This window comes from Dermacentor andersoni, chromosome 3 (genome assembly GCF_023375885.2).
Source record: "Dermacentor andersoni chromosome 3, qqDerAnde1_hic_scaffold, whole genome shotgun sequence".
NCBI lineage: Eukaryota > Metazoa > Arthropoda > Arachnida > Ixodida > Ixodidae > Dermacentor > Dermacentor andersoni.
This window is the reverse complement of record NC_092816.1, coordinates 116,566,515-116,586,442: the sequence shown is the minus strand read 5'-3', so window position 1 is coordinate 116,586,442 and position 19,928 is coordinate 116,566,515. Positions and strand designations below refer to the sequence as shown.

Genomic DNA, 19,928 nt, shown 5'->3' with positions numbered 1-19,928 from the left:
CAAGCATCTCTTGCACCTGACTCTTTATGATCTCTCGTTCAACCGGTGACACTCGGTACGGATGTTGGTATACTGGCCTGGTCGCTTCGTCTGTTATTATACGGTGTTTAACAATTTGTGTGCGCCGTACCTTTGACGAGGTGGAGAAACATTCTGCGAATTCATTTATAAGGTCCTCCATCATTTCTTTCTGGGCTGGCGTCAGACTTTGGTTGATCGCAACTGATGTTACGGCGTCATGCATAGTTTGGACAGCAGGTGGCCTTAACGCTAAGCTACATACATCCGTGACCGCAGTAGCGCTGTGCAGGAAGGCGATGGCTGTGTTCTTTGCGACGTGCTGAAATTCACTTCCGAAGTTCGTCAGCAATACATCAGCACACCCATCGCGTAGTTTAACAATTCCTCGTGCTACGCAAATGCCTTTTTTCAACAGTAGCTCGACGTTGGCCTCCGCTATACCTTCCGAGTCGTCGAATGCTTCGTTTCTTACGCGAACCAGCATGCTGCATCGTGGTGGCACGGTTATGTCATCGTCGGTAACCCGCAAGGCAACGTGTTCTAGCTCCTCCGACTCTTGCATGTCTATAGCCTGCTTCGTAGAAAATGACACGCTAGAATTCTGCAGGTTGATTATGGCACCATTTGTTAGGAGAAAGTCCATCCCGAGTATTACATCCTTCGAACATTCTGGTAGCACGACAAAATCAGCGACGTAAGAAAAACCCCGAATTCCGATTCTCGCTGTACATCTACCCAGGGGCGTAATGAGGTGTCCACCAGCCATACGTATCTGGGGTCCACTCCATGGCATCAAAACTTTTTTCAATTCCTTCGTGAGTGCATATCTTACGACGGAATAATCGGCACCTGTGTCAACTAATGCACTCAATTCATGACCGTCTATTGTAATGCGCAAGTCTGAAGAAATTCTCTGTTCACTTATCTTATTCATCCGCTTCTGTTCGTCGCGGCTGCTCGGTAAACTTGACGGAGGATCTTGGCTTTTTCGAACGTCAGCGGCCTCGCCTCCACAGGTCGCTCGCTTCAGTTTTCCGGACGTGGGCTCAGTGAACGACGCCTTGGTGAAATCGAGGATGGCCGTGGACTTGGTGATCGGTAGCGTGCAGACGCTGATGATCGGGGCTGGTGTTGGTATCTAGCAGCCGGATCCTGTTGTCGGGTCAAGTAGTCCTGAATTTCGGTGGGTCTTTCGCCATTACGGGGGCAAGGCGCATTTATCGTAAAGCCGCGAAGACCTGCTCTGCGATATGGGCACATTCTGTAAAGGTGTCCAGCTTCCCCGCAGTGGAAACAGAGTGGTGTCCGGTCGGGTGCACGCCACACGTCACTTTTTCGTGGCCTCAGCTCTGCTAGAAGGGGTCCACTGCGCAGAGTCGGCTGGCGGCTGCTGGGAGTCGCGAATGGAGAACAGTGCCTGGTCGGTTGGCATAACACATCAGCGTACGTTGGCACGCGACGTACGGGTGGTGGTTGGTCATGATGAGCAGGCGGTTCCTCACGTCCTGGCTGCAGAATGGCGTGGCGAACTTCATCTCGAATGACGGCGGCGAGAGTTGAGACTGTCGGCGTGGCTTCCGGTAGCTGCAGCTTTCGAAGCTCCTCCTTTACGACTGATCTCACCAGTTCTCTTAGTGCTTCGGTGTTACTGCCTGGGCCTGCTGACAGGATATCGGCCAGTGCGCTGGTGACATCACGATTGTAGTGATGGGCACGCTGCTGCAGCGCCTTCTCTATGGTCGTCGCTTCGGCACGAAACTCAGCAACACTGTGTGGTGGGTTGCGGACGAGTCCTGCAAACAGCTCCTGCTTAACGCCACGCATCAGATGGCGTAATTTCTTCTCTTCGGTCATGTTTGGATCAGCGCGCGTGAAGAGACGGGACATGTCCTCGATATACATGCCGACACTTTCGTTAGTGCGCTGGTTTCTGGCTTGTAGGGCGTGCTCTGCCTTCTCTCGCCGATCGGTGCTGGCATACGTGGCAAGCAGCTGTCGCCGAAATTCTTCCCACGAAGATAGTGTCGCTTCATGATTGACGTACCACGTCCTCGCTGACTCTTCTAACGCGAAGTACACGTTGCGAAGCTTCCGTGTCTCGTCCCAGCCGTTGAAATCTGCCACTCGCTCGAACTGCTCTAACCAGTCTTCCACATCTTCGAACGTATCGCCGTGGAAGGACTCGGGCGTGCGTGGTGGGTACACGATGAGCTGGGATGATGTCACTGGGCTGGTCATGGTTGCACCGTCGCTGATAACTGTTGCCCGCACTGCTGCAGCAACAGGAAGCGGTCCGAACTCGGGTGGGTCTCCTCGGATGCGGCGGCTTGTGCGCTGGTGTACTGGAGTCAGTTCCCTGGGTTCCAATCGCTGAGGGTCGGGGCTCCGTTCTCTTACGAACTGGGGACTTCCAATCATACCCCGCACCTCCACCAGAAATGTAGCACTCTTCAATGAAGCACACTAAACACACTGGTTTATTGTGGGTGAACTTGTGCCCGGAAACTCAATTATTAAGCATTTACACACATTGAAGAAAGAGTTGACAGCAGCCTATTCCAAAGTCAACCGCGTCTCTCCGCCGAACGCACTTTTTCACGCGCCCCGAAGGCCAAGAGCCACGCCGTGGCTTCTCATTGGACGGCAGACTCGGGCGCTGCCGTGAGCGCGTGCACGGGGGACACGCGCTGTATCGCCATGCGCGAGGCGTTGCTGGCGCTCTTCTAATGGCGATTTTAGCGATGAGACGCTTCGAAAGGTGCCTCACGGGAGTGCTTGTGCCTGGCATGTGGAGAGCTCTCTGCGGCAATATGTCTTCTGAAGGATTCCCTGCGATCCAGCAGCAGAAGCCATACAGTAGAATCTCGGTAGGCGTAACTAGCTTATATTGAATGTTTGCGTAATCGAATCAAGAGGCTCTAAATTGGTTACAGTTTATTTGGGCAATGAAAAAAAAATAACTTTCATTAATCAGAACCAAATCTCTTGCAATTCTCTGCAAACAGATCCACAGAAGCATGCTCCGAAAAATTTCGAAGAGAGAGACAGGATATGAAATATACTTCTTGCGACACCCGTCTTCTAGCCAGAAAGTCACCTTTAAGAAAACGGCGCCAAGGACTCAAGCAGGCAAAATCTTGATAAATTTTTCATGCACATCTGTACAGACATGAATAGCTTCGCGGCACCGCCACTCGCCCCATAAATGATTAAAATGGCGGCAAACGAAAGTTCGGAGGCTTCACAGGGTGCCGTTCAACAATGTGGACTCCCCCGGCACGACAGTGTGTTATTCGACCAACGACTGGAGCAGTAAAAGATATGCGTCTGTTTTTATGTGTCGCTGGTGCATCCTCAAAACTTGAATTAGAGAAAGCTGGTAATCCAGTAGCCATCCACCACGCCCAAAGGACAGGACAAAGGAGATGCTGAATTCAGTTCTTTACGTTTCACATATCTAAAAGTGCTAACAGGGCTTTGAATCTTTGTGCGTAAGTGTCAGTAAACCAAATTTTCGATAATCGGAACGTATTTCTCCGGTCGCATGAGGTTCCGTTGAACAAGATTCAAATGCATAATCAAGGAGGGGTCTCGCCTATAGAGCTACATAAACGGCTAATACTTAAAGAAGTCATTTCCCATCTCTGAGCAGGGGGCCAAATTGGCGTCACACTTCCGGGAGAGAAGCGGGCAATACGAAGGACTGCTTAGCCTCTTAAGTCGACGTCCGGCTCTTGTATTGTCGGTGAAGGAGGAAGAGGGAGGGAGACAGTGGAAAGACAGGAAGGTCAGCCAGACGCGCTTCTCGCTTGCTCCCTACGCATGTAGGGGGAAGGTGGTTAAGGAGAAGAAATGCTCCCAAGCGACTGTCATTGTAACGGCATTATGTTTTTGACTGACTGTACAAGCAGAGAGACTTGCCAAGTCACAGTATCAGCGCGATAGAAACAGGACACAGAGAAAAGACGCATTCTCCCGAAAACGCTGCACTACAACTGTGTTGTCTGCGCCTTCTCCGTTTTATGGCACTATAGTAAGAGAGAGAGAGAGAGGAAAGGGGAAAGGCAGGGAGGTTAACCAGAGAAAAAGATCCGGTTGGCTACCCTACGCTGGGGAGAGAGGGGAGGGGGAGGTAAAGTGGTAAAAAAGTAGAGATAAGGAAAGGGCACTATAGTAAGATTAGTAAATGGCCCATAGACCAGCTAGCCCGTTCAAGATCGCTGGTTACGGATGAATAACACCGGTGGGTACGCACCTAAGATGATGGGCAGGTGGCAGAGACTGCGGGATAGACTGTGGTGAAGTGGATGGAAAATCTTGCCGGTTTCGGGCGCTCACTCTTCCCGGGCCGAGCGCTTGTAGAAGCCCTCGAAACCGGTCCGATCGATCTCGTCGAAGTTGCGCTTGTAGAAGCCCGGCCATCCGGCGTGGTCGATCTCGTCGAACTCGCCGTGGCCGTAGCCACGCTTGTGCAGGCCACCCTGGTCCCCGCCGAACGTCAGACCGCTTAGGGAGTCGAACCTGCGAAACCGGGTGGCGTATACGTGTTCAACTGTGCAGGTCTTCGCATTCTATGCGGTGTGTTGCGACCTCAAAAACACCGTTTGACATCTCCTACAAGTGCATTCTTGCATCGATTTAGTCAGTCACAAAGCATTCACGGTTGGTGCGGTCAGCACGAAGCTCTTCTACCTTTTCCAAATACTCGCCGACATCTTACACACTAATCATCATCTAAGACCAAATTGTAATTTTTTTTTTTATTTAGAAAGGAATACGGCAAGCGCCCTCAAAATCTTCAGCGATTGAGCGATCTTTCATATCAGTGGTATGTATTGTTGGTGAGTTGTTATCTTTGCAGTATCCGCGTGTGATATCCCTATAACAGCCGTGAATCGCGATAACGTATGGTTTCGAGACAGAAACACGGATTGCCAATCTTGCTGACAACCACAATGACGCAGTACACGTACCAGGACACAGTACATCCTCCCTGCACGCCCAGTTCATACTCCGTATCAACTACCACTACCCCAAGTATTCATGCTGCAACTTCGTTGCAAGGCTATACCAGGCACGTACCCAGGATTTTTTTTTTCGGGGGAGGGGGGCGGGGCGCGCACCACCCAAGGTAACTTTTCTGCGAAAATGAGGGGGGGGGGCACCATTATTAGTACAAACGTAAATAAAGCCTACCATTTGCCATAAAGACGCGTAAACCCGCAAAAGATAAATTAAATAAGGTGTATCTCAAAAGTGCGCCTGTGAGATACACGTCTCCTTTACTAGACAAACATGGAATCACATCAAATGGACTCGCGCAGGAAAAAAGCGCAGGAAGAACACTGCGAAGGACAAGTAAACAAGCAAAAGTCTAAAATAAAGATTTCTAGTAGCTTTGTTGAATTACGTCTGGAATAATTATAAAGAAATATATATTGGCCGGACAATCATAGTTCCTTATAATGCCTCGTTTGCTCTATCAGGTGCCAAAATCAAATCGTATTGTTATTTGGGAAGCTGCGTAACTATGTATGGCCACAGGTCCCGTACAACCGCGTAGAGCGCCGGACGCTACGGTTCTAGACGTACTGCGCCCACCGCGGAAGGTTAGAAAAACACCCACATTCGCACAGCAGAGAAGTGACTACGTCAGGCGGCTGGACTGATAACTGCAGAAGCGTCATTCAAAGCACACGGAATCATTGTCCCCTTACGGCGGCATTTTTTCGACTTCTTTTCTTAAATAAAAAAGATCTTGACCCATAAATCTTTTCCCAAACAACGGTTAAATTTGTTAATTTCGATTTTTATACCTGTATGGCTGTTGCCTCGGCTCTCTCCCTTGGTAGATCGCTTAATTTCTGAACTCCTTGCGATTCTTGTTTTCAGTTTCCAATTTGCGCAGAAAGGGCTGTACAATTAGGGAAGAACTAGACGAGGTAACGGCTGACATTCATATTGCTTATGGGTTTAACGGTTATTGCAGGGTTTGCCAACGGACGCTGTTTCGCATGATCTTATTTTCCACCTTATCTTACCCATATCATGGGTATGTAGTTCCGAGGATCTGCCAGCGTCGCGGCGAGCCGTCACTCGAACAATTAATGAGGCAAAAGGAAAAGTTAAACATAACTGGCGTTTCCTCCGGCCGCCACTCGTTCCACCAACATAGAAACCAGCTGGCTACGAACCGAACCCCTTTCCTGGTCCCTGGATGAGTCTAAACAAAGAAGGTTGAACTAACGAAGCATCATCGATGCGCGTGACCGTTGCAATAGATGGGTAATCGCACAGGCACCGAATCGATGAGAAAACTGGCCTTCACACCCCAGGAGATGCCCATAACTACGGCCATCCAAAAGGAGTGAAAAAGGCAGCTAACTATTGACCACCGAATAGCTGTCAAGTCTGAAGCTTTATTTGGCGGTGCTTTAGGAATGTGTGTGAGGATTGGTGGCGTGCATGGGCAGGGGGGTGCGACGTATGCCCCTTAAATTCGGAGGGAGGTGTGGCCCGGGCTCCCCCCCCACCCCTGGGTACGGGCCTGGGCTATACATTAGGCGGGTGCGCTCGTTGTGCAGGTGCCTGTTGGGGAAGGGACGCTATGACTTTGCTAAATTTAAGGCTACATATCATGCGTGTCACCTTGCAAATCTATTCCGTAAGATAGGCTATGAATGGGTACATACCGAAATCACGTATGCAGTGCCAAAATTGTCCGTTCGGGCAGGCACTCCATGACACAAGCTGTCTATTAGTTAAGACAGCAGCGCCCCACGCTAGTAGACAACTTGTGTCGCTGGGGCCAGAAAAGAGGTAAGATTTATAACGCAAACAGGATGAAGTTCCCAAGGAATTCTGAACACATTAGAAAGAAAAAAAAATGCGGGGAAGTGGTAGCGAAGCGAAGAATGGTGGGGGAGGACTCATCCTGATAGCAAGGAGCTAAGGAAAATAATTCGCGACACATGCTCACGCTCATTTCCTAGCAAGCAGGAACCAGTCATGTTGCAAACGGAAGCATAGTTATTCTAAATCTGATAGTACATGAGCGACTGTCGTATCTGCATGTGAAATATATCGACCAAGTAGCTAAGCGCGCTAATGGGGCTCAGCCATTCTCAGCGACTAGGCTGGAGCAATCGTCCTGCGATCAAGAGCTAGCACCGCCGAGTTCATGACCTCCTACCCGACGACGTCAACGGTTTAAGAATTTTCAGGTCGTTGCGCCGCACTTGGTATCCTCAGCCAAGAAAAAGCTTGACTACGGTCCGCGCTATGCGACTCGAAAACAGCGCTGCAGTCCTTACCCTCATACTTGCGTCACGCACAGCACAAGCAACTGGTATTCGGAGTTAGAGCCTATTTGTACTTTACCCTAAAGAAAGGAAAGAAAACGTCATTCGAAACGAAGAAGTACACTGGTATACACTAAAGGATTTGACAAAAGTGTAACGGCTACTCGGCGTATTCACCCTGTGTGCCGTTCAGCCGTGCAGTGAGGTTCTCGTGAAGCTGGCGACAGATCGCTGCTCTCTAAGCACAGTAAAAGAGCCCTTTTATTACGCAGAACGTTAGAACTTACTAAATAACACAGGAACTCTCTTAAATAGCTTGAGTAAGCCTGCTGGTAGCAGGCATCATTGACCGCGTACTATTGACAAAGAGTGTACATTTAATTGCACCACTTCCCTCTAACTTCCCCACCCCTATTTGCTCCTAAACTTGGTAAATATTGAGAGGGACCCTAAAGCCAAAAACTAAGCCGTCGTGGACTGTTTAAATACCATTCCAGAAATCTCGCAACGCTTGTTTCGTGCCAAGAAAAAAAACTTATTTTAAGAAGATTGCATCTGAAGGGTTCGAACACATGTTTTGAAATACAGATATTGCGGCGCTTAACCGGAGGAGTGGTGACGCTGCATACGCCATCAGCGGCCTTTGCTGCCGCCAAGGCAGAGCGGTGCATCCTCCACTGCAGCTGATTTTTGGTCAAGTGGCGTAGACCGTTTGGGCATCCCGCGACACCACGTGGAAGTTGATTTCTTTGCTACTTACAGTTTGTGCGAATTTCGCGAGCCAGCAAAACCAGCACGGCACTGCGTGATAACGACACTCCTGAAACGTTAAAGCGTGGGCGGCGCACAGTCGAGCAAAAACCGCCCGCGTCGTGGTCAAGGGTAATTTCAATGATATCTTTTTTCTAAAAATGATATATAACTAGACAAGTAGCCTTTTATTTACAGTTATAATCCAATACAAGGATGTTTTTTTTTTGCAATGGTTGGTGCAGTACTAGTGACAGAATTTAACTTTGGAGCGCTTTCGTCATCGTCACGTAGTTGAATTTCCCGGGAGAGTCTCTAATCATATCTTGCATTTACCTCAATTTCTCCATTATTAAGGCTCTATTCCCGACTGCTCTTCCATCGACAATGTAGTTGATCTCGTTTCATATGTCCAGCACGAAAGGTCCCGTAAGCGTATATCTGCAGCTTCATTCTTAGGTGTGAAAGGGGCATACGATAACGTATTACATGAGGCCATTCTCGACGCCCCTGCGACGGTTGGCCTAGGTGGTCGAGTTTTTTTGTGGATTGCAAGTTACCTATCCGCAAGATCATTCTTTGTGTTAACTGACGATGGCCCAACTACGCGACGCTATACCAGCAGGGGCGTTCCTCAAGGCGGTGCTCTCAGTCCGACGCTATTCAACCTCGCTCTTGTTGGACTTGCTGAATACTTGCCAACTACCATCAAAATTTCAATATACGCTGACGACATCTGTGTCTGGACTTCGGCAGTCACACATCCTCAGATACGTGCGCGACTTCAAAGAGCGGCTACTTTGACAACGAACTACTTGTGTAAACAGGGTCTCAGCATATCACCAGAAAAATGCGCACTAGTAGCATTTACTCGCAAACCGATGACGCCTTATATCATCTCAATCAATGGGCGGACCATTTCCTATGTCCGAACCCACAGATTCCTTGGCGTAATTATTGACTGAGACCTCTGTTGGAGCCCGCACGTGGCCTACATGAAACGGCGCCTGACAGCAACTTCCCAGGTGTTTAAATACTTGACAGGAAAGACGTGGGGGATGTCAGTAGACGCAATGCTTAAACTCTGCAGAGCTCTCTTTCTCGGTTTTCTAAGATATAGTCTACCTGTACTGACCAACACCTGCAAGACAAATATTCGTGTTCTGCAGGCAGCACAAGCTCAAGCACTCAGAGTCTGCCTTGGTTTGCCCAGATGCACGTCAACAGAGGCAACTCTTGCGATTGCTCGGGACCACCCAATGCGAACTCACATTACGGTGGAAGCCCTGAGAACGCACATCAGACATTTTGCACGTGCCACCTATCACCACCTTGCAGCACTACCTTCAGACAGGCACCAATCATCATTCTCTAAAACTATCATCAAATACAACGACAAACTTCCATCGGGCTTCACCGCTGCATCTAAACCATCGATACCCCCTTGGTGTCTTATCAGCCCCACAGTCCATCTCAGCGTACCAGGAATCGGGAAAAAGTCTGAACTGTCGTCGCCTGCGCTGAAACAACTGTATCTGCTTCTTCTGCACGAGAGGTACGCGGACAGTGAACACATTTATGCTGATGGTTCCACAAACATGCAGTGTTCGTCCGGTGCTGTGGTTGTCCCAGCAAAAGCTATTACCATCAGCTTTAGGACTGACCACCCAACATCATCGACATCTGCTGAACTAGCTGCTCTAAGCGCTGCACTTCGTTTCGTCAATCGGGAGCCACCTCGACAATGGTCAATCTTCAGCGACTCAAGGGCAGCCCTACAATCCGTACTATCAGCTCTGCGTCACGGGCCATTCGAACAGCTCGTATTCGATATTAGATGCCTACTCCATACATCACAGGAGAAAGGACACCACGTGACGTTTCAGTGGCTGCCAAGTCACTGCGGCGTCACTGGAAACGAAGATGCCGATAATGCCGCTCGGGCAGCTCTTGAAGACGCACAAGAAGAGGCCATACCGCTTTCACGATCCGACGAAGCTAGCAGACTTCGAGTGCTTGCAAAGGAGATCACGCTATCTCTATGGTGCACACCAAACAGCCAGACAAACCAGAGCAACCGTTAATACCATCTGCCCTCGTTGATGCATCTCTATATGTCAACTGGACTCCGCCGAAGAGAGGCGACTCTGCTTTATCGCTTATGGCTAGGGGTGGCTTTCACGAAATCTTACTCCTTCCGCATTGGAATGGCCGACAACGCTCTCTGTAATGCCTGTCTTTGCGAGGAGACGTTGGAACATATTCTGTGTGACTGTCCTGAATATAATGTTCAGCGACAGTCCCTGTCATCTGTTAGAGCGCACCTTGACAGTAGACCATCGTCCCTCGACACGATTTTCACATGCCGCTGACAGAAGACATCGCAGGTGAAGGCGACAAAGGGACTACGTCGGTTTTTGAAAGAGACTGGATTGGACAAGCGGCTGTGAGAGTGATGTCACGTACCATGCCAGATTGATGGACTCCAACGGACGATGTGTGTGTGCTGTGCTATGTGCTCTCTCTCCATCTCCACCTTTCCCATCTTTAATCTCCCACATCCCTCTCCCATGTGTAGGGTAGCAAACCGGTTAAGCTAAACTGGTTAACCTCCCTACCTTTCCTTCTCCACTTTTTTCCTTCCTTTCCTTCCTTCCTATATTCGCGATAATATTGATGCCTTAAATATTCTAGAGCACTAATCCGTCACTATAACTTAACTTATTATTTGCCTTTAGTGTCCCTTTAAAGAACAGGTCATATCCGTATGTAATTAATAAAGCTTTTTAACCAGCGCCACAAAACGCGATGATTTGTCCCCGTGAGGTGTTAGGCCGGAGAGTACGAGGGTGGTGAAAGCCTCTGATTCATCGGGACGTGTGGTAATTCTCAGATCACAAAACACGCGTATTGAGAATGAAAAGTCAGTCGGAAAGTCGGAAAAAGGAAATGTACGACCATATTTCCGAGTAAGGCTACATTGGTGTCAAAGATGTTCCTGTAGCAAAAAAAAAAAAGAAAAACGAAAAAAAGAAGAAAAAGCAACTTCACATTAGCTTGTGGCAACCACGTTTAATGGTGAAGACTGGCTCGCTTCAACGTGTATTACTTGCCCTTCACGCAACGGAAACACCCTCAGCCTTCCTCTGGGAAACTGGCCTGAACGAGACGCTCTTCCTGGTTTTCCTGCTCCCTTTGACCCGAGCGTCAGCTGAAATAATACAAGCACCTTGCAAATAATATGAGCGCCAGACTACTTAAAGGGAAGCTGAAACACTTTTCAAAAAAAATGAGTTCTTTGCGGCATTCTACAGTTTTGAGTCCCCTGAACACGAATATCTGGTTCAAAAAGGGCGGAAACAAACGCAAGCGGTTGTTTTTTCAAGAAAACGCGCACTAGCGCCTCAGGGCATCGCGCGAACGCCGCTGTTGCCCGTGATTGGTCGGCGCCGCTGTGACGTTAATCGCGGCAGTCGCCGGTCGGCGCCGCTGTTTCAGAGCGTAGCACGCTGTTCTGTTCTGGCTTCATAGCAGAGTTGTAAGCATTATGGGGCGTTCTCGCTGTCTCGGACAGCTTGTATTTTCGCCGTACATGTTCGAACCGACAGCCGATACGGAAAACGATGGCGGCAACGGCGGTAACGGCGGCAACGACGATGTTGAGTGTGCCAACAGCGAGAGCGATTTGTGCACCTTCTCGCACGTTGGAAATCTTAGCTGGTACGTATGTTTTTTTTTTTCATGTAGCTGCACGTTCCAATGACGGGAGAAAAAATGCGCTAAAGTGTCACTGGGAACTTGCTGCTGGAAGAATGCCGAAGCACTAACTTCTCATTAGATTGTAAACACGGGTGCAATTCCGCGATGTCAAGCTTCTTGCCGCTGCTTGTCTAAAGTCCCGTTGTTTTTTGCGTGTCGATACACGATCGCGAACATAAGTGCCGCGTTTCAAAACGCGCACATGCAGTGCTGCGAGGTACAGTCACGGAAGTTGCTTATCATACACATCCAGAGATGGCCAGAGGTATTATATGTGCAATATTCATACTATGGTTCGACGACTTTGCGATTGTGGCTCGATCAAGAATCGGTATGCGTGCTCCATGCTAGTGTTGACATAAAGATATTAGGCAGCTTTAGCACCGCCATGTGGTAAACACGATAACTGCGACCGTACGTCGAATGTCACTAGGCAAGCCTATACTTCATTTCATACCTCAGGTGCAACGTTGTGGAAGCTACGCACGAAGTCCGGTCACCAAAATTTATTACTGCACGCGTTTCCGTCTATGCATCGCAGCGTGCCAGCGGCGTTTGCTCGCGCGAGCATGCACGTGAAGCTGCCGCGACGGGCAGCTTCACGAAAGAACAGTTTACGAAAATCGCAAAAGAAAACAAACGTAAGCGACGGCGGCGGCAGATCTCTCGTAGCGTTGTTCAGCAAAGCGCAGGATGGAAAGAGGCATGCCAGTACATGCCAGCACGCCGGTCCGGCAGCTCGGTCCACGCGAATGACTTCACTCTCGCCGGTTCTCTCCTCTGGCAACCACCTGACCCCGCGTTCCGGGAAGCGATGGGGGCGTGTCCGCGGGGGTGATTTAGAAAGCGATTTCCGCCCCTTATATTAACAAAACGAAGAAAAAAATTTCGGAGCCGTAAATTATTAGGTCTGTTCTTCCCAATCCCAGCAATTTATGGAAATTGAAAACCGTTTCAGCTTCCCTTTAACAACCAAGTGCCGAGGGCTTAATCCTAGTAGCAAATTATTTAATCTGCGTGCCAGCACAAATAGGCCGTGTTAACATTTAGTGAGCAGTGACTAAAGTGATCAGGAAAATCTGTCGATACTTGTTACCGTGTAGCCTTGCGCCTCTTGCTTGCGCATGTCGCGTGCGTGTGCATTGGGTTTATATGAGTTGGTCATTTACTGAGACGCCAACCTCACCTGAAGTAGCCTGCTAAGCCTATGCTCAGGCAAACATATGTAACGCCCGCTAAGGAATGCCTCTCTCTGTCTTTCTCTCTCTCTCTGTAGAAGAGTGATCACAAGTGCACGAAGATTTCGTAGTGATACAACCGGACCTAGTGTTCAGAAACCTTAAAAGCCCCTTTAGCTGACATGTTAGTTACCAGTTTCGCGGTTGTTGGTTACGTTCTGCTGCGGGACTGGTAGGTGGTGGGTGTTTGTGCCGGGCCGTACCAGCGGCTCCGCGCAATACGCCTAGGCTACCGGCAGCGTAGCAGTGGCCCAGGTTTTCGTTGCTTGCGGATAGAGTGCACAGTCAGGGTCAATCCTGTCCCATTGCCTTGGACCCAGGCTGGGACCGTTTCCAAGACGGACTTCCTTGTTGTTGTATAGTGTGGAACCTGTGCTGTCGAGACTTTCGGCTGCTTGGGCGACACAAGATCGGATCAGAAACGACGGTTTCTGCCGAGTATTCGCACCCAAGGAAAGGAGGGTGTCTCATGACTAATGACCTACCAAAGAGACCTGCTGCGCTGTTCCATCTTCGTTAAATCGTCGTTTACGTATTTCAACACTAATTCATGTTTAAAAATCGAGTTGTGAGGGGGGCAAGCCAAAGTACTTTCTTCAGTGACTTCTTTTGTGGCAGGTAAACAGGACCGCAGAAAATAGAAACTGCACGAAATAAGCTTTCACAACTCTTACTGTCAAACCCTCGTAGCAGATGTATGGTGGTCAGAATTATTTATACATTTTGCAACTGCGCCTCCTCTCACCGTAGATGTAATCTTAGCTCGCTGTTTCCTAGAGTAAATGTTCTAGGCAGTCTGAAGGGTAATTGTGATAGTCGTGGGACGCGCCAGCACCCTCGAGAATACACAAACGTTTTAGAGCGTAGCACTCAGGCGCCCATTCCTGCGTTGTGCGTGGGCCTCGGCGTAACCGGCAGAACAAACAAACGGAGCGCAGCGGAGGATGAAAGACAGCGTGATAGCGAGAAAGGCGCGAGGAGGAAAGTGGAGGAGTACAATATGGCGACAGGGTAAGGATTACAGCAGAGTGCTTGCTGCCTAAGGCGTTCTCCACGGCGTAGACCCGGTATGAGATGGCGCAATCGTAGTGTGTGCCGTGACTTGGTGGCTGACGACGTTGGTACTAACGCATGCGCTGAGCGCCTCCATTGATACCATAAATGGCAACCAAGCTCTGGCGTCGACTTCGCACCCGTTGCGCATGCGCTACTACGCCTGCGCTGCCGCCCGAACCACGCGTTCCCGTGTTTACGCTTTCTGTCTGAACAATAAATGAACGAAATCAGTGGAATTTAAAACGCTTAATGAGCTGCGCTCAAATTTCGCATTAGGGGGTATCGTAGTCGTCAGTAACGTTTTTCTTTTTTGCTGTCGAATTTTTGGCAATTGTTTTATGCAGGAAGGCGTTTTTCCTTGTTATCTACCATTAGATGATTTTTATCTAATTTATCGCCATTGAGCTAAGGAAATTATAAATTAATGTAAATGAAAGTGGATTAAAGAACAACTGGCCGAAGGTGGGGCACAAACCCGCGTCTTTGTATTACACTTGCAATGCAGTAGGCAGATGACTTTCAACATTCCTAAAGGCGGATTGCATCACCCAAGGCGACAGTCACTTTACAGAGAAGTACCTAAGCTTGGAGTATTCTACGCTCACGGGTCATTTTGTGGATCTTTTCTGGGGAGGTGCAACAAAATTGGAGCAGTAGCCGCACTGCCGCGCCAAATTGCTGGGAGTCTTCGATAATGCAAACAGCACGGCGCTTGTGTTTTGGCGCAGGCAGCTTGTTTATATATGAGCAATCGATGCATCAACTTTCAGCAAGCTCGAAACGAATCAACAAACAACGCCTAGTTTTGAACTTTCTGTCGCCGTGAAAACTTTCCCTTATACTTTAACGAGGCGTTCATCGTGGACAGTACGAAAGTTATTGCAAGCAAAGTTTAGGTCGATGTCAATTTCGTGAAATATTGCTAGAACCTTGTTACTTTCCTTCCCTGCACGTAAAGATGTGGCTGCGCATTTTATTTTACAATATATGGAGCGACGGTAAAAACACCTAGCGCTCGGCGGTGCGGGGGATGCTTTCGCTGCATGCATATATGATGGGGAAATTTCATGTTTGACAGGGAAATTGGATAACACAATACCAAAGCTTGCACTGCAGCCAATGCACTAGGCCTATATTTTTTCATTTTTCATTTTGGGGGATCTACATGCGCGCGTCCACGCCGCTGTGGCCTCCTTGCTATTTCTGGCCCCAGCGTCGTCATCGAGCTTGAATGGTTGCCCAGGCAGTACGTCAATGAGATGCGAGTGCGAAATTGTTTCTAGATAGTGACATCAATGGGCGTGTAGCCGCGAGCGCTTGTAACAGAAGCTGGCTTCCGCGTAATATAAATCAGTTAAATTTGTGCCATTGTGCGGCCCTTTCGAAGAGCGATTTCAACGGCTTAGTGTTTGGGAGTTCGAGATGTAGTCTGCCATATTTAGATAATGCGTACGTAATAGTGGTAGAATGCAAAAAAGAAGAAAGAAAAAAACTCTAGACTTTAACAATTCCTCGGATGATGAGCTCATTTAGCAGAGCCAGCAGCAGACTCTCGCTGCCATAAAAAAAGCAACAAGAACATTAGAGCAGTACCTAAGGTGGATAGGCTTCTGCGGCCGTTTTAGACTCGGTGCGCACCTCTAAGGTGTGCGTGCAACTACTGTTACTTTTCTCACCGCTCCCTCGTATTTCGCCCATGGATTCCGTTCCCTACGTAAAGTGTAGTAAATTGCAAATGCGTCGGTTTAACTTCACTGCTTTTCAGCTCTTCTCTCTCTCACTTACCGCTGACAGCACCATCTTGTATAATATCAACTTACGTTTTTACGTGCGTAACGTCATGCTCGTCTGCTATAGTATTGCTTGTTGGGGCCTAAGAAATCCATGCGCAGACGCTTATTCTCAGAATGTATGTGTGTTTTAAGTGTAACCTGGCACCATTACATCGAACATGAACGCTACAAAGCGGTCAATAACGCGTCCTGAGTCGAAGTGCACATTGCTGTAGCTATGTCAGTTGGAATCCCAGCGCTCGAGTGGCAAAAATTTTTAAATCCGCAAGGACTGATCTGTGTGTCACCCACGAGTTTTGGCGATGTTCGTATGTGACACCTAATGAGTTGCAATAACGATACCGCTGAATATAATACGCGCTCCTATTTCTACATCTCTGGGGTTTAGCCGACACTAGTATTATGCTTTGAATTATTCCTTGAACAGGTAGAGATAAGCTCACTATCGCTCCTTTGTGAATCAAAATGTTGCGGCTTATCAGTAATTTTGCGGTATTGTGGTGTTCTGCGGCATTAGCGATTTAGTTAGGGTGGCAGGCGAAGCCTTATTTTTTTGTCTAAAACGAGGTTAACGCTAAAGATGAGGAGGTGGCCTCACAATAAGACACTAAAAACGCCGATTAGCGGAAATAGCGATCAAACGAATGGGCACAGCAAACCTACTCCTTGCTTTAAAGCGAAGCTTTCTTTCCATCGCTTCCCCGGCGTTTGTTGTTCTTTGGCACTGGACATCGTCATCATCACCATCATAATAAGAAAGCCTATTGTAATGTCGACTGCAAGACGAAGGAATCTCCTGGCCTTATCCAATTACCCTTTATTGGATTAAGTGGTACAGAGGAAGTGTTTCTATCATAGAACGCGTGTACCATTGTCTCGCTTTATTTCTTTCCAAACTCTGGGAGCTGCCGCTCCCATGTTGCGGCAATGGACAAAGAAGCCCTCGAAGACCATCCTGGAGCCAAGCCATCACGTGGGGTCACGTGCAGGAAACGTGGAAATGCGTCGAGTGACACGGACAGCGAGGCAACCGAGTTGTACTCGGACAGCGTCGACTCCTCGGACGACGATTTCACGCTTGTCATGAGCCGAACGACCAAAAGAAGGCTGCTACGGAGGTCATCGTCGCCAAGTGTCTCCACCGTGAAGACAACACCACAGCGCTGGCCGTACACTATGCTCTTCATGCCTGTGGACCCAGTGTCCAATCTGCGACTCCTAAACAGGCAAGTCCTTTCTGCGTTTCTTGAGGGAATCGCGCCAAAGGAGATAAAGGACGTGAGAATAAACGCAAGGAAGAATGTCCTTGCAGTAGATGTTCTACACCGCAGTGCACTGCAAAGCCTGCGGCACACAACGGAGATCGACAAAGTGCAAGTGCGATCCATGATACCTACTGGGGGCAATGGCACTATCGGCGTCATTTATGATGTCGATATTTCTATACTAACCGACGACTTACCTATATTAATAAAGCCAACTACATAAGGCACTCTCATCACGCACATCACAAGACTTGGCAACACACGTTGCCTGAAGCTGTGGTTTGATGGAGACAGCCTCCCCTCACACGTCAAAGTTGGTCACGTCCGCCATCCAGTCCGCCCATACGTACCGAAGCCCCTGCAATGCTACAAATGCTGCAAGATGGGACACGTAAAAGGTGTCTGTAGGAATAACCTCGTGTGCCCACGGTGCGCCGAATCTCATTCAGCAGATGCCTGCCACGCAACTGTGTTAAAGTGCCCTAACTGCCATGGTACTCATGAGGCCTCATCCAATGATTGCCCGCGGGTGAGGAACGAACGAGCAGTACTCAAACGTATGGTACGGGACCATTCAACATACAGAGAGGCTGCCGCTACTCTCAGGCGCCAACGACATCGGCACCGAAGAGCAGCACGAAGAGTTACGTCTATTGAAAGATATACGCCATCTTCCGGCAAAGCGGCTACCGTATCAACGCCAACTTCCACAAAGACCGACAGTGCGAAAACGAAGACTGGCGCAACACTCTCACCTCCTGAAGAGTGGCCTACACTTCCACGAGCACAACCTGCTTCGGAGTCACATCAAATTGCGCCGCCCTCAATGACCTCACGAACTGCGGATGGGGCGACGACTGAGAATCGCCAAGTCATAGTGATGCTGAAATCACTTATGGACGCCATGCGCATTCTACTGAGCAACATAAAAACCCCGTCGGCACAGAGCGCACTGCAGGTGCTGGACACCTTGAGTCCGGTGCTTGCGGCTCTAGGGTAAAACCACGGCCCGAGAGATGCCATCGTTTCAAGAGGAAGTCAAGAATGCATCTGTCTTTCAGTGGAACGCCAGAGGGCTTAAGTCACGCATGTCCTACTTTAGACAGTTTGTCTTTGCGCACCAGTTCCCCATTATCGTGATTTGCGAGCCCAACCTGTCAGCTCCCATCAGACTGTCCGGGTATGAGTGCTTCATGTCCTCTACCCACGGAGAGTGCCGCAAGGTTGTTGTGTTTATACGCCGTGACTTGACTTATATACATCACCCAGTGCCTCCTGACGAAGCAAATCAATACGTTTGCTTAACAGTGAAGAAGAAAAAGCTCACGTTCACAATTCTTGGAGCCTATTTATCTCCAGCAAGCCGCCTAGATTGTGAGCGCCTGCGAGGAATTTTAACATCGACTCTACAGCCGTGGGTGCTCACTGGTGACTTTAACGCCCACCATTACCTATGGGAAAGCTCCAATGTTAACTCTAGAGGCAGAACATTGGTGTCCTTTGCCTCTGAACGCGAATTTTGCTTGTCAAATGATGGAAGCCCTACTTATCTGCGTGGATCAGCGTATAGCAGCTGCTTGGACCTAACCTTCGTTTCATGATCGCTTTCGAGAAGAGTGCACTTGTTTTCGGATTTAGAAACACGGGGTAGCGACCACATCCCAACCTATTTGAAGATCGAAGGTTTGACTAGCTCCAAGTCCTCCAGAACCGTCCAGTGCATCGATTGGCCCAAATACAAAATAATAATGGAAGACTGTTGTCGTGACCACACCTCCTATAACCTACAGGGCGCCATAAAGGATGCCATACAAACAACCACGCATTTGCTTTCGAGGAGTTCTTCCCGCACCGATTTCGACATCGAACTAGCAAAACTTCGAGCGATTCGCCGTCCTGCGGAGCGAGGATATAGACGCACGAAGTCCAATCATGACTTGAGATTGGCTAGACGAACACAAAAGAAAATACAGCGTCACATGAACAAGCTGGCTTCACGACAATGGGCATCCTTTTGCGAGTCCCTGGATCCGCGAAAACCTTTGTCGCTTATATGGAGGACTGTTCGTGGCCTTCGCACAACCTTTGGTCAGCGCCACCCGTTTAAGTCTCTCGCACTTTATCTACAATGTAGAGATGTTGATGTCGCTGAATCTTTCTGCAGAGAGATTGCTGGTGAGGCAAATTCCGATGAAACGGGTACAGGAACGCTCCACCACCCACTCTTCTCACGCGATCCCCGCATGGAATGCTCTTTTTCTATGGAAGAACTAGAAGCTGCGCAGGCTTTGTGCAGGCGTTCTTCAGCGCCAGGACCTGACGGCATTACATACCGTGCCCTGTGTAACCTAGGAGATCAAGCTCGGAAGGCACTCTTGCTCCTCTACAACGACTCCTGGCAGACGGGTACGGTTCCGCAAGAGTGGAAGTCAACTCGCCTCATTCCACTTCTCAAAGCTGGCAAGTCGCCTTTGGACATTTCCTCATACCGTCCGGTCGTACTTGCCAGCTGTGTCGGAAAAACAATGGAAAGAATGATTTTAACACGTCTGGAATGGTACTTAGAGTACTATGAAATCTATCCACATGCTATGGCCGGATTCAGACGGGGCCGTTCGTCAACAGACAGCGTTGTTGACTTGATAACACTTGTGCAACACCAAAAGGCCTGTAAGCGACTATCTGCTGCTCTGTTTCTAGACGCTAAAGGAGCTTATGATAATGTCACCCATGAAGCCATCCTTA

General features: G+C 49.0%; 1 protein-coding gene across 2 annotated transcripts in view; it reads right to left on the bottom strand.

The window, feature by feature from the left end:
• Positions 1-19,928, bottom strand: part of LOC126539210 (uncharacterized) — a 215,220-nt gene that overhangs the window by 34,087 nt on the left and 161,205 nt on the right. For both annotated transcript variants that reach the window (XM_055074783.1, XM_050185963.2), the window contains exon 3: positions 4,277-4,542. In XM_055074783.1, coding sequence (XP_054930758.1) covers positions 4,356-4,542 — 187 coding nt within the window. In that variant the 3' untranslated portion in view covers positions 4,277-4,355. The remainder of the gene's footprint in view (positions 1-4,276; positions 4,543-19,928) is intronic.